Genomic DNA, 15,224 nt, shown 5'->3' with positions numbered 1-15,224 from the left:
ATGAAAGATAAGTCCCAAACCATGAAAGACTGTCTATGTGATTATAAAACCCTCTCGTATTTCTTGAGACACTCGTCTCACGACAAATGAGGAAAAAACGAAGAACATTCATTCTTTTACGTCACCACATTAGTCATGGCATTTGATACACTAAAGGAAAAAACTTGACAACAATTTCACTCCTTCCCCATCTTTCCATTTTCCCAGAAAAAAAAAAACCACACTAAAAATCAAGTCTAAAAACCTCGTTTCAAGAACTTGACGTAAATTTACACCAAGGAATCACTATCTCCCCACATGCTTCACCAGCGTGAGACAAAAAGGCAAGTGATTAAAAATTGAAGCTGTCACACGTAAAGAGATTAATTTTCCTTCCTACCCATGTGTCCTCTGCCTGAGATTTCCCCAAACACGCCTGGAGTTTTTCTTTGCAGAGATAATGGCAGGCTAACACATCACTTCAATAGAAACGCCCTGGGAGAGAGCAGCAGACACCACCTCACCCACTGAAGCACAAAACAAGTTACCTCTCGTTTGTTTCTCCTGGCAACTTTGAGAAATTCCATAAGGATCTGCAGTTGGGCAGCATGGGATTCCTGCAACACAATATGGTAAGAGAAAAAACACTCATTTTATACACGGCAATCCACACTTAGCACTGAAACAGCTCCCATTTAGAGGTTAAAAAGAGAAAAATAGCTTAAGGCAGTTTAAGAAAATGGTAGTTTTAAGGTTTTGTTCGCCTCACCACAACAGTTCTTATTTGTGCATCACTAATGACTTACTAATCAGTCAAAATGCTTTTCTTTTTCTTTGGCCACTGCACCTGCAATTGGTTTTGGAATACAGGTTCCTCACAGACTCATCTGCTACCCTGGAAGATCATCAGCATCTACTTCATGATTAACATACTAAAGCATGAAGTGTTTATATAAAAAACCAAAAACAAACATCTGCTTCAAAACTAACATTTGTGTTTATGTAGAGATCACTGCTGAAGATTTCTCCAGAGGGGAAGACAACAATGAAATCACTGATAAGGCTAAAACATCCCTTTGCAGTCTTTCCATAACAGGTAACTTACCTCAACCATCAGTTTAATATTTTCACCCAAGTGGACCAAAAACTGGACATGGAAAGATAAGAGAAGCACAAAAGGAAAAAACCCAAACCCTATATTCCAGCATTAACATAGCCCTAATTCTATCCCAGCATTCTGAGACTTATTTTCACAACCTACCAAAATATTTATTAATTAAAGGACTGTGAAAATAACACTCAAAAAGGATCAAGGCATAGGAGCACACAGAATCCATTAAAGGCAGTGATGACAGGACAAGTGAAGAGATTAGGATGTCAGACTACTACTATTCTGGGATTATTTTCTTCCTCCCCATTCCTGTGACAACAGTGAGTGAAGAAAGCAAAACTAGCGAGGAAAAATGTTTTTAAATTGCTCTGTAAGTCGATTTTGGGGCTTTTTTTTAGGCTTAGTATCCTTAAAAGATATTTGTGCTCAGAAGCAACCATACACTCAGTCCTGTGCCTTCTTTGCTTTGGATTTGTCACAAATGACAAAAAGGTTTGAAGGGAAAAAAAGAGGTTTCACTCTTTTTCCCCACCATACCTTCAGGGAACCACAACAAAAAAATAATGCACAAGTCCCCTTGCAATAAGGTAATATAAGAGTTTTGCTAGTAGTCAGTAAACATTTTGGGTTCCTTTCCTTCCATCAGAACCACAAGCTGTGTAAATATTGATTCTGAAAGCGTAAATAAATTAAACTATTCCAAATACAACTCTCCCTTACCTGTTTTAAAGCACCATCAAAATCTAAGCTCCTACTCAAACTCCACTGGGCCAAATTCTGTAATAATTCAGTTTAATTTAAAAGGTCTGGCTCTTATAACTGGAAAATGGTCACTTGAAATCAAAAGCCAAATACATGAGAACTGCCCAAACCAACCACATTTCAGTTAAATCATAGGAACAGCTTGCTTCATATTGTATAAATCTTCAAACCAGCCCGATGAACAAAGCACTTAAAACTTTTCTTTCAAGCATCAAATACTAAAAAATTCTTCAGGAAAGGCTGTCATTCAGATTCTATCAGTTCCAGAAAGAAACTACAAGCTGTTATCTTTTTCATATGCTCATTGATTTTATTCCTTAATCTATATTCTGGATTTCTTCATGCTTATTGCTAAGAAAGATCTGACATTTACTTGTGCAAAACTCAATTAGTAAATCTCTTCACGTGCATTTCTCTGTTCTGTGGGCCACTTTCTCTTATCCTTTCCCATTTTCCCTGCTTGTTTATATAACCCTGCCAGCAACATTATAAGCAAGTTTTGGGCATCACAGCTCAAAAGTTTATTCACTACAAAGGTCAGCAAAATGGTCAACTTTTAAACACCAAAACACACGAGAAAACGCTGAGCAATTAATTCAGCAGTAGGATCTTACTTCAAGGTATGAAAACAAAAAATTTCCAAAGAGACAAGTGTTCATTTAAATAAGAGAAACTTCTTACTGCTTCCAACTGCTTCTTCTTTTGCACCAGCAGCTCCAGCATCAGGTTGACATTGGCCAAGTCAAGATTGTCTTGATCTGTTCCCAACAAATCTTGAATTATCTGCCACCTGTGGCCATTCTAGAAAGAGAACAAGAGATGTTGGAGAGGGTGAGGCCAAGCCATGCAGGGCTGTACCCAGCAACAGATATTAAAAGCAACACTGCAATATTTCATTCCTCTGCAAAACAGTTTTCAGGTATCCCAATTCCCTCATGTACAGGATATAGCTCCTCTGTCCTACTGTGCAACTGCTTATCTTATTTGGAATATATTTGTGCTTTATGAAAGCACAGCTACTGCTGCTGGGCAAAGATTATTTCACAGCCACAGTTTTATCTGATTTGTGCCCCAGTTTCTGAGGGCAGGTTTCTATAGGGAGAAAGAAAAAAAATGCCATGTTTATCCAAGCTTAGTTGGATTACATCTGAAATACTGTTAGGTGGCAATACCTTTTAATTTTTTTTTTTTTAACCTAAGTAATAGGTAAAGCCCTCATGCTAAATTCAAATCAAAGAAGGTAGTATCAGCTTACTTTCTCTACTCTCACGTCCCACACTGCTACTCTTAAGAGTATTTTCATGGGAAAGGTGAAAGCTGAGAAGAAGACAGAGCTCATCAGGGTGATCTCATTTAAACTGTTAGAGCTGAGGAGGACTTCTCAGAGAGCCAAAATACTACCATGCAGCCCATTCTTCCCTACAGGCTGTTTTCTCTTCTCCTTGACAATAAAGTAGTGAAATGGTTTTCCTGTTGCACAGGAAAACCTGAATAATAATAAGTTAATGCTAATACAGCCTGTCATCAAAAAGCCTCAGGACCCAAGAGGTGTAACTTTAGGTCTTCAGACCTTCTAAGAAACAAAGCTGAACTAAAAAATCCTGACCTATAAAAGCTGTGACACTAAATCAAGATATTTAATTTTGCGGAAAGTAGAAATGCCATCCAGCCTAAATCAGCTATTTTCTCAGAGGCTGTAGCCTATTTTTATTGACTGGATCTAGAAAAATAAAATATGTAAAAAGCTGTATGTTCTATACGGACATTATGTAACTTTCAACAGAACATGTGGAAACTACTCAGGCAAAAAACTCAGTTTCAGTCTAGAACAACTGACAAAACCCCATGATTTTTATGGGAGTGAACAAGATTTGAGACAAATTTTAACACACCAATGCACCTGTTAATTGTACCACTGCTAAACTACTCAGAAAGCTTCAAAAATGCCTCAACATGATTTCTTCATGAGATCACAACCAAGTAAAGGTGTATTTGCTGCAATGTGTCTTGGATGCCTTTTCTTAATACCAAAAGTAACACAAGGGGAGAACAGGCACTTTAAGGAGCTGGTACAACACCAATATTCCTCTTTTTAGAGATGTCTATACTTTCTATTTGCAGTCAAAAGGTGGAAGCTAAATTACACACTGTATTGGGCATGAAGTTATAGTAGCTGTCCACTTATTGGTATTTATCTAAAACATGTGCATCTACAGGCTTAGTTCTTAAAGGAACACTGAAAAAGAGTAAAACCAACTTCCAAGAAGCTACTGTACATGCCTTCAGGTCAATTGTGTGCACTTCAACATATCTGGTTTATGCATATTTTATATTAAATAAGGTATATGCATATTTTACAATGAATATTAAAACTTACTGTGAGTAAACCAATGAATCCTTAAAGCACATAACCACTGAAAGCATTGGTTTCTGCAACCCAGCCCCTAAATTAATACCCCTTCGGAGGTTTTTAAAAACATAATTTTTCATATTACTCTGCAGTCTTATTTCTGAATCACAGAAGACAAGGATGCCAGACATAGCAAGACAAATACACAAGTTTCCTGGCTAATGTCTTTTATTCTTTTTGATCCTAACGTACAAAGGCACCCACTGGTGCTATACATGGATCCTCACGAACTGAGAGCACAGATCACGCCTTGATTCTGTGACATGAAGCAAGTCTAGAAGATATCCAGGCAGTTTTATCCGGGATCTGAGCCACAGCATCAGGCTCCAAATGCATCTTTCTCCCTCTTGTGGTCGGTATTAGCCTTCCTCCAGCCTCCCTGTAGAACACAGCTTCTCACATGTGATCAGACAAGCCCGTGGCACTTCTAATCATTCATTACTCTCGTTGCAGCTCTAGTTTTCAATGCTGAATGGAAATGACTGCCTTTAAACAAGTGTGCTTCCAGGGGTAGTTTCCCAGGTTATGTGCAATACATCATATGACTCTTGGCTATGCTAACACAGCTTCCCTCCACACACATTGCTGCGGGGGAAGAACAGGAGTTGTTAACAAGGTTGAAGGGATCTACTGCCACTGATATTGATATTATTCCCCCCTAAAGCAACTCAGAGCATCAGCTCAACAGTGCAATCTCTTTTAATTTAAGCCATGGAACGACAATTGCTGCACAAAACCATTAAGTAAATATAAAGTAAAAAAGTTGGAACATACGGTGCTACTCACTGAATGGTCCAGTTTGAGTCTTTTCTCCTCAGATCTTTGCTTCTGTTTAAGAATAAGTTCATTGACTAAAAAACATAAATAAGACGTCAAAGAGAAGGACTTACATTTCAGAAAACAAATATGAAAGATTCTACCTCAATGTTTTCAGTTATTAACCCCTCACTCAGATGTTTATCAGTAATTAAAATAGTAGATGCCTCCACTTTTTTCTGACCAATATATTCCTTAATGGTTTTTTGTAATGTATATAAAGACTTTTTTAAAAAATCATTAACAAATACAAACCCTACACGCTCCCCAAATTGCTCCAGTTCCTTTTTCTAAGCACCTGTGGTTCTTTTCAACTCCAAGGCAGAAATATATCACAGAAGAGTACGAGAGAGAAAACATTAACTCATTTATTACAGGTCAAAACCAAGCACAGCTGAATTGAACAACTTTTTCCTTGAATTACCATGTGCCTTTTTAAAGACTTTTTGCCCACAGTTTTATTTTACACCAGTCTAGTGAATTGTGCAAAGAGAAAGATAACTTCAGTCCTCGGCATGCACCTCCACAAGCTCTTCCCCCTCCCACACAGACCTCAAACCCCTGAGCACAGGGGTATGGAAACACTCTTTGGCCCAACATGTACTCCAAGACCTGCTTCAGCACCATCTCCAGCACAACATGACTGGGCCTAAATCAGGATGCCCATTTCTGAAGCATTCCTTGGCTCCTGGGGCTTTGCATCCATTTCCTATTAAATGGGTGTCCTGGCACATGAAATCAAGATTTGCTTTAACGTGGTATTTCACACTGCAGCGTGTTTCCTTTGATCTTGCCTCCACAAAACTGAGTTTTAAACTCTATTTCCACTTAGAAACATTTCCTCCCTCTGTAGGAAGCAATCAGGATTGCATATAGGTATGTGTGTGTATGAGTATCTTCTCTGTATCTAATTTATACATACACCAATCACATGGTCCTCACTACAGCAGCCAAAATAGCCCAATATCTAATTCAGCCTCCACCCTTTCAGTGTCCATGCTTTGTTAACAGGGCATGTCCTTGATAATTAGGCAAACAAGAGTGCAAGAAACAAAAGTAAAGAAATATTTACATCTCCAGCCATCAGAAAAACATCTTTGTTTTGCTTTTCTTAGCATGAAAACAGCAAATTAGTCTCACTACTGTAACTCAGCACACAGAACTGCTGTGGGCAGTGCAGTATTAACAATTTATAGTATTAATCTTTTTTTTTTCCAGAAAAATGTCAACTAACCAAAGGGCTGATGCTCAGGTTTTGTTTTCAACATCCAGAAGCCAGTAATTTACAGGACAAATTTATTACAAGCACCTTAGCAACTAAGATGTTTCTCATGAAAGCTTAGAGCTCACCTAAGAAGTTGGGATAAAGATGATCTATGTTGTCCACCACATAGTTGCATTTGGGACATCTGTTGTTGTCCTCCAAGCTCTGGTGAATACATTTATAGCTGTTTAAAAACACAAATAACAAAAGTGAGCAAACATGAAAGAAAAACACAAGCACAAGGTAAATAACATCAACCTTAGAAAATGTGTACTGTTTGTGTTGCCAGCTCAGCTGTGCTGCCAAGAACCTACAGAGTCAAAATATTAACTCAGAGTGTGCTACAGCAGAAAGACACCAAAATTTCCTGGCAAACATTACAAAAGGTAGTCAAGTACTTCACTTATTTCCCTGAGGATTGTGGCAACATGGATACTTCAGCCACAATTCCATCTCAAATTCACGCCCCAGTAACAAACAGACTCATTATTCACAAACAACTCTTCCAGATTAGCCAAATACTTAGAAAGCAACATTAAAAGCATTTTAGGTAACTGAGCAAAGGAAACATCTTCACCAGCTGGCTGCTTTTCTCACTAACAGTGACTTCAGAGGTCCTCTCTGTTGAGCTATCTGAGAAATAGAGGAATGACAAGATGCACTTCAGCACCAAGCTTAAAAACCTGCTAGATGTCAACAGCTGATAAGAGACATCAGGTGACAACTTTGCTCCATTCCTTCTAAATAAAGATATTTGAATGTTTCTCATCTTGGACCCCGAAAAAGTCACAGATCACAGGGATAAAGTATTACCACAGAGGTCACAAAATCAGCTGTTATCTTACCTGTTGCAGGTTAAAACTTTTCTGAAAGTTACCTGAGGCTGCTGCTTGAGGAAGTGCTTTATGCTACTGCAATTTTACTTCTTAAGGTTTATTTCTAGTTAGACACCATAAGAGTATAACACAGATGGGACATTAAAATATCATAGTTCAACACTGATACCAATCCCTAGTGGAGAGGAGGAGCAGCAGGCAGTTCCACACCTGCCCCTGGAGGGTTCTTGCACTTTTCCATGAAACATTTGCTCCTCATGGCAGCCAGAGATAACACACTGAAAAATAAGTGGAGCTGGGCCAATTCAATATAACAGGAAAGCCTGAAGCATATCCCCTCTTAGAAAGTTTAAAATAATTACAATATACAATGTAAAAGCCGCTTCAAACTGAGTATGGTCTTGCACAAAGGCAAGGAGGACCTGCCAACATCATTCCCAACACTCTACAGAGGTGAGACCAAGCGAGGTAAGTTGACAAACTGTTCTGAGTTTGGGTACTGGATGCTGCCAGCAGTTTATGACCATTTCATTTCTTTACAGAGTAAATATGATGGCACAACATATTTGGGTTTGAACACTTAAGACTTTTTTTAATCTAATAGGTACCTATCTTTTAAAATTTCATTTCAACCCTTCTTCACTGCCGAGAGAAGACAGAAAAGAGGTTCACAGCAATATCCATCTGCACATGCTGTAAGAGATGGACACTTTGTGCAATACACAGAAACCAAATCTTACCAGAAGCTGTGTCCACATTTCGTCATGTAGGCTTCTTCAATCATATCAAAACAGATGGGGCTGAAAATAAAACAAAACAAAAATCACAAAGATGTCTTTTTGTGTTAAAAAAAGGAAGGAAAGCGTTATTATTTCAAAGCAGCCTCTTAATTATGCTTAGGTAATACTTTCCATATGTAAAATGAAAGGACATAGGAGTGCAACAGCAACCAGGCAGTATAAAGATCAAAAGGGCAATCAGCAGTTCTTTGAACTCTGAATGATACTGTAGTTTGCTACAATTAGAAACCAGGTAAATGTTCACTCCCCAAGCTTTTAAGAGTTGCAAACTTCCCAAATAGAACCAGAGTACCTCCAACAAGCAAGGCTGAAGAAGAACGTTCTAACCATCTGTACTAGGTCTCAAACAAACCTAAAAACCCCTGACTGCCCGTGAACAGACACAATGTATTTATAAATGACACCCAAATTAGCTTCTCCTTCCTTTTTTCAGCCAATAGCTATCTATAATTTTAAAAAGTGATGCAAAGAGACAGAGCAGATCAGAAATAGCAGTGATGCCACGAGAACAAGGACTAATGAGCGGGCAGAGAAGGTGCAGACGAGGAGGGTGCCCCTGCAGAGCACTGCCAGGGCTGAGGCTGCAGGATGAAACCAACGGGCAAGCAGGTGATACAGGGTCAAAGGAGAAGATGGGAAAGGCAGAATGACTCAGTCATCAAAGCACAGCCCTTCTCTGGGAGGGATCACCAAGAACCAAGCAGGGAGCTGAAGAGAAGGGTGTGCAACCAAGCAGTGCTCCACAGGAACCTGAGCACAACACAAGAGGCAGGAACTCAGGAGATGGGTAGTGGAAGAACACTGGCTTATTAAGTGGCTGTGACATGGTTGAAAGGAAAATGAAACAAATAAAAGCCATCCTAATTCCAGTGACTCCTATGGCTGTTCTCCCTGATGGCTGGAAAGACGCTGTCACAGACATCCTCATCTCCAGGTCTGGGCCAGCCATCCAGCAAGATGCCATGGACAGGAAGGCATACAACACTGATCAGCTGTATCACAAGCTTTACCTTACTTTCAAGCCATTATAGAGACACAAATGATCTCCTCTCACTCCCACAAGTCCACACCAATCTCGGTTCAGAGAGGTTTTCACCAGCATTTCCTCCTCCCACGTTCTGCCAACCAGGCAGTTCCCACCGAACGAGCTGTTAATAAACTGTTAACAACTCAGGCAAAGCACGAGTCTTTCTGCATCCAAAATAAAAAGCTCAGATCAGACTGAAATAAGCAATGCTTATTTCTCAGGCACTCAGTTTCCCCACTTGTTACCCTATTAGGAAACAAATGTTACAAAAATAGGAGGGAGGAAACATCTCTTAAACACTTATTAAGCCCACAGAGGGGAAGCTGTGACCACCACCAGTGCAACCCCCTCTGAATCACCAAGTTGGAAAACACAGGTGCCCTCAAGGGTTTGTCCAGATAGTCCATCAAATCACCTGTTGGGTAAAGGCAAACGAACCAAACCAGAATACTACTCTCTATACCAAAAAACAGCCTCAAAAATAATTAACACACACCTGTCCCTCTTCCACCTTGACAGAACCTTTTCTGCACATCACTTGTCTGGTCGGGAGTTCATGTCACTGTTTCCAAGTTAGAAGCTATTTAGTTTCAAGGCACTGTTTAATCAGCATAAATTATGACCAAATTTAGCCAACAAGGGTGGATTAATAGAAGGAGAATTAGGCATCTTTGTATTCTATTAGCTGGCCTTTAAAAGAGAAAGTCAAAGACTTATGGTTATATGAATGTCTGAGGGTGGTTTCTCCCCACTGGTGATGAACTGCTTAACTTCTTCACCTTCTTCTAGTCATGCTGTATAACTTATGTGTACATTATGTGTCATGCTAGAAAGTGCTATTCCCCACAGGGCCAGATGTGTTCCTTCCAGCACACTCCTAATGTCCTGCAGTAATTAACAAGGCTCTAATGCTCCTTTGTCTGCAGTAGAACATCATAAATTAGAGGTAAAACAGGAAGATTACCTCCTAACACGACAGTCACCCAAGACCACCGTTCCCAAACTTATTCTTCATACCAGCTTGATTGGAGAAGTGACAGAGCCAAAACAGCTGAGAAAAAGCAATCAGAGCCAGCAAATGTAGCTATTCAGTACCAGGGTCATCGTTAACGGAGCCTGAAGTTTCCATTAAGAACTGTTTCCCCCGAAATGCTCACTGATTTACAAGTAAAAACAAGATTGATGTCTTTTAATACTTACTGAAGCCAAGCTTGCTGCAACACATGAAAGTTGTTATGCACCAGTTGTTTGAAGTTAATCTAACACAGGGGGAAGGTTAAGAAAGCAGTGGAGTGGTGGGGACTGGAGACAGACTACAGTTTGTGGTATACACTGAAACAGGGAAGCAGAAGTATGGCGAAATCAAGGCTTCTCTGCATGAGGTTTTCTTATTCTCTACCTGTCTTAAGCAGCAGAGCCAGGTTAAAAGGACACGGGTGACTTCAAGTCAAAAATGCCACTGACCTCTAGGAAATAGGGCATCAGTATCCCATAAATAGGTTTCTATCCAGCACTGCAAAGGCTGACCATTCTTTCTCTGCAGGGTAGACCTCTTAAACATTTTAAAAGTCATTTTAACCAAGTTCGTGGCTCTAAGTTCTGCCAGCTGTTTTCCAGGCACCTCTCAAGAGTGCTGCTGTCACGCTGCTGCTACTGGAACACCTGGCTGAAGTGGCCACTGGACAGTTTTAACACATTTCAACAGCAAATAAGAGCCATTACAGTGTCTCCCTCCTATTCAGCTCCTCTCTGCTCTAAGCAGAGAGCAGGACTTGGTGCAGGCACTGTCCTTCCTGTGGAAGGTGTCCAGTTAGAGATCACTGCCACTAGTATCTACTCAGTATGAAGCTCCAATTTAAACAACAGAGAGTGAGACCATCCTTGCACATGGTATGCAGACAGCTCGCTGTGCTTTCAGTCTGTGACCTTCAGGGGCAGCTTGCAGTATATTCCTTACTAAGAGGGTTTGTTGGATCACAAACGTGGGAATAACCACGCTCAGCCCATGCCTGGATTAACAGGTAACCACCTGAGGAATGAACTGGTTTTAAAAACCCATGAACCTGCAAGCTGTGAGCCTTTCTCACAGCTGTGTTGGGTGCACCTCTCCAGGTCAGAAAGGAACACCCCCTCTTCCATATGTTCTTATTTGTGCCAGGGTCAGCGACAAGCACTGGGATAAAGCAGCCACCAAAGAGACAGGTAAGATCCACTCCATCCAGGGAGCAAAGCAGATTGTAACTGGTTTTAAACTCAACCACTAATTGGGAGGGGTAATATAAGGCCCGGGAAAAGTAAGCAGTTACATCACTGGACAGGAGGAAATCCTCTGATTAGAGGATTCCCCTTCAGATACTCTACGGGCAAGAGGAAAGACACCCGGCTACACCAACAGCACAAAATAAATAAACTCAACATCCTGCACAAAGAGAAACAAAGTTCTCCCTTTATTAAAAAAGTAGTGCTGTAAGTCAGACCTATTTGCTCTCCTGACTGGAGTTACACATTTCCAGGCAGAAGCTGATACACACCACAAAGAGGACACACTTGCAAGCTCCTGAGCATACACTTGCTAAACATTTCACAACCCAGAGTGGCAACACATGCCAACGTTTACCTTAAGGCCCTGGCCTCCTGTTGTCAAGACAGCACTTTCAGGAGACAGGCAGGGAAGTCCCATCCATTAACGCTATTTAGGGAATTTTCACTTGCACCTTGATGTTCAAAACTCACCCAAACTTCTTTACTCTTTCCCACCTTCCATCTGGTACAGGCAGAATCTACAACTGAGTTTAGAGCTGTAGCTCACAGCAACTCACAGCTCATGTACAGAAAAATCATCAAGTGTTCCCTACAGCTAGCAGCATCTTGAACGTGTCCTTACAGGGGAAAAAAGGGTCATGTGGAAAATTTCTGCTTCTCACACTGAAATATCTACTGCTTGTTTAAATCAATTATTTAAACCTACACACACACCTGCCTTCTTGGACATTGCTCAAAACTCCAGAGTTGCCCAGTTCAGTTTGTTTCTGCATAACTGTATTGCTAACACAAATTTTAAAAAGAGGAATACTATAATTTGAAGCTAGAACAACAATAAGCAGAAACAAGCCCTTCGGCCCACAGAAATACACAGCAGTGAAAAACCCAAGTTAACTATAATTATTGCCTGCTCTTAAAGCTTCTGACATGCACTTCAATATGCCCAGTGTGGCTCTTGCAAATACCAAGAAAAGACATTTTGGCCTGATTATACTGAGTTGATTTCTGTCCTCTCGCTTGTTCAGGCAGCAGCAACTCCTCAGTGAGGAGAAAACAGATAATTACAGGTTCTCCTTGAAGAATACACAGCACTTACCTGCAGAAAAAGACAAGAACCAAGAAACTCAGCTTTTTGAACCATCTTAGAATACTTTAACTGGTCTACAAACTGGTTGTGGGGGCAACTTCCTTCCCAAAACCCTCATTTTCACAACAGACAACAAAATGGGAAATAAGAGCTGACTAGAAAGGACAGGGAGCCACAGTGGCAGAGCACTAGTGCCAGAGTGAGTGTAGAGGGAGTAGAGGGGAATGGGCATTTGTAATGGTTTTTATCCTCCATGACCAGAAAACCTGTGAGCAACAGGTTAAATCCACCTAACATGGCCTAGAGCCAGAGCAAGGCATCTGCTGATTACAGCTGTGCTCTCATCCCAATTCTGCTACTGAGCAAACCACTAACTACAGTAATAAGCAGTAATTTTTGACCATTTACTTATTACTAGTAAGAAGTACTTACTGTTTTTTTTCCTGCCACTAACTTCTTAGCAGCTTCAGGTTCTCACTTCAGTAGCAAAAGTATTTCCTATCGACTCTGCCAAACACTTTACAAAGCTGTAAAACCAAGCCTACAGATTTTTGAGACAATACCTGCACTGTGGAGATGCCTCACATCCAACCCTCACCTGTAAGTCAGAGCTGTCAAAGTCATCTTTGAAGGTGTGGCCTATTTATCTTCCTTTTTAACTGTTCCTTTCCAATGCATGAATTTCCCGCAACTCGAACTTTTTCCCAGCACCTCTTCCCTGTTTGCCTCTCTTGGACGTGAACACTCAACCCTACTTTCTGTTCTCACATTTTAAAACACCCAACCAGCTACAAAAATCAAACCTACTCCTTAGGTCAGGAGGTTTGAAACCCATCAGCAAGGGGCTCTCTTTAAAACTGCAAATTACCAACAGCTGTCAAACCACACATCGCAGTGGGCCTTAATTTAACAATTACACTGAGAGGTGATTTCCAGCTACAAGCTGCAGCTTTGGCTGGATGTTACAAGAAGAGCATCTGCAAAAACTTTATCCCATCATGGCAGAAATTCCCTGCTCATCTGTTTTTTGGTGCCTGCATGACACAAACCCTATTGATGTTTCAAGCCAGCCAACCTTTCCCAGCAACACAAGCAAACCAAGCCAGCCTTGCTGGAGCTATCAACCACCACGAGGTTCCTTGGATGCCCATCCAAAGGGACACTAAATCCTCTGCTGGCTCCTCTTCCAGAGGTCAGAGGGCTCCAGACCCCTCGGAGGCCTCACTGTCCAGGAGAACATAGCAGTTGCTGCGATGTCAACACGCTGTGAGGAAGCAGGTTCTTTCCAATAACTTGGACGCACTCGAGGAGGAACCTGCCAGGAACAACCTGAATTTGTCTAAAAACAGACAGGGTGGAGGCAATGCTGCGACACAAGGCCAAAACCAGACAGAATCACAGGATCAGTGAAGTTGGGAAAGACCTCCAAGATCATCACGTCCAAACCATGACTGAACACCACCTTGTCAACCAGACCATAGCACTGAGTGCTACATCCAGTCTTTCCTTAAACACCTCCATGGACAGTGACTCCACTACCTCCCTGGGCAGCCCATTCCAATGTCTAATCTTCCCAATGTCCAAGCTAAACCTCCCCTGGTGCAGCTTAAGCCTATGTCCTCTCATTCTGTCACTTCCTACCTGGGAAAAGAGCCCGACTCCCACCTGGCTACACCTCCTTTCCCGTGGTTGTAGACAGTGAGAAGGTCCCACCTCAGCTTCCTTTTCTCCAGGCTGAGGCCCTCCAGCTGCTCCTCATCAGGCTTGTGTTCCAGACCCTTCACCAGCTCCGTTGCCCTTCTGAACTTACTCCAGCACCTAAGTGTCCTTCCTGAATGGAGGGGCCCAGAACTGGACACAGGACTGGGGGTGTGGCCTCACCAGTGCCCAGCACAGAGGGCCACTCACTTCCCCGGTCCTGCTGGCCACGCTATTCCCGATACACAGAGACACAAAAGAGAGAAAACCCCAAAGCCAGAACCCCCGGAGGGCAGCGGCCGTCCCGGCACCTCCTGCCCCTCGGAGAGCCCCGGGGGGCCGCCGGCTGCTCCCTCCTCCCGCCGCTATCCCGCACAGCCCAGGCTTCCCGCCGGCATGGCGGCGCCCCAGTCCGCCCCCCCCCCAACCCCCGGCGATATATCGCGACACATCGCGCTCACCACACGAAGTCGTTGCTCTTGTCCTCGTAGGAGTTGATGAGCCCGTTGCAGAGCGGGGTGAGCAGCGGCCTCTTCCTGCCGCCGCCCCCCGGCGCGGCGGAGGAGCCGCCGGGCCGCGCCGCCCCCGCCGCCAGCCGGGCCAGCCCCGCGCCCGACCCCGACACCGCGGCCGCCACCAGCACGGGCCGCGCCGCCGCGCCGCCCGACGAGGACGAGCCGGGCGCCATGGCCGCCGAGGAGGAGGAGGAGGAGGACGAGGAGGAGGAGGAGGAGGCCGGTGTGGCGGCGGGCGGCGCGGCGGGGTGCGGCGGGCGGCTGCCCGACATGCCGAGGCCGGGCCGGGCCGGGCGGAGCGGCCTCAGCGCATCCCCGCGCGCGCGCAGGAGGGGTGGGAGGGGGGGCACAATAAAGTTCCTCTAAAGAAACAAACAAAAAAAAAAAAAGGGGGGAAAAAAAAAAGGCAGCGGATTAAAAAAAAAAAAAAAGAAAGAAAGAAAGAAAGAAAAAAAAAAAGCCGAAACGCGGCCCCGGCGCGGCGCTGGTTCGTTCAAGCTTTATTGACAGGCGGACGACGCGCCCGCGCGTGCGCGGGGCGGGGCCGCGCCCCCCGAGGGGCGGGGCGGGGCGCGCTCCCCTCCCCTCAGCGCCCGGGGCACCCGCGGGGCCGGGGGTTCGAACACACCGGTCCGCACACACCGGACCGCACACACC

General features: G+C 43.2%; 1 protein-coding gene across 3 annotated transcripts in view; it reads right to left on the bottom strand.

Annotated features, from left to right (window-relative positions):
• Positions 1 to 15,058, bottom strand: part of COP1 (COP1 E3 ubiquitin ligase) — a 123,571-nt gene extending 108,513 nt beyond the window's left edge. For 2 of the 3 annotated variants that reach the window (XR_007905620.1, XM_051794157.1), the window contains exons 1-6: positions 14,514 to 15,058; positions 7,919 to 7,978; positions 6,429 to 6,526; positions 5,037 to 5,113; positions 2,534 to 2,653; positions 528 to 596 (exon numbers count right to left, since the gene is read on the bottom strand). Coding sequence is in view for 2 of the 3 variants with exons in the window: in XM_051794157.1 (XP_051650117.1) it covers positions 528 to 596; positions 2,534 to 2,653; positions 5,037 to 5,113; positions 6,429 to 6,526; positions 7,919 to 7,978; positions 14,514 to 14,839 (750 nt within the window). In the remaining variant the exon portion in view is untranslated. The remainder of the gene's footprint in view (positions 1 to 527; positions 597 to 2,533; positions 2,654 to 5,036; positions 5,114 to 6,428; positions 6,527 to 7,918; positions 7,979 to 14,513) is intronic. The other variant, XM_051794171.1, reaches the window with a different exon arrangement.
• Between the last annotated feature and the right edge of the window lie 166 nt (positions 15,059 to 15,224).

Source organism: Manacus candei, unplaced genomic scaffold, assembly GCF_025592945.1.
Source record: "Manacus candei isolate 608988 ecotype Guabito, Panama unplaced genomic scaffold, ASM2559294v1 h1tg000005l, whole genome shotgun sequence".
NCBI classification, from domain to species: Eukaryota; Metazoa; Chordata; class Aves; order Passeriformes; family Pipridae; genus Manacus; species Manacus candei.
Note: the sequence above shows the minus strand (reverse complement) of the source record. Positions and strands in the feature narration are given on the sequence as shown.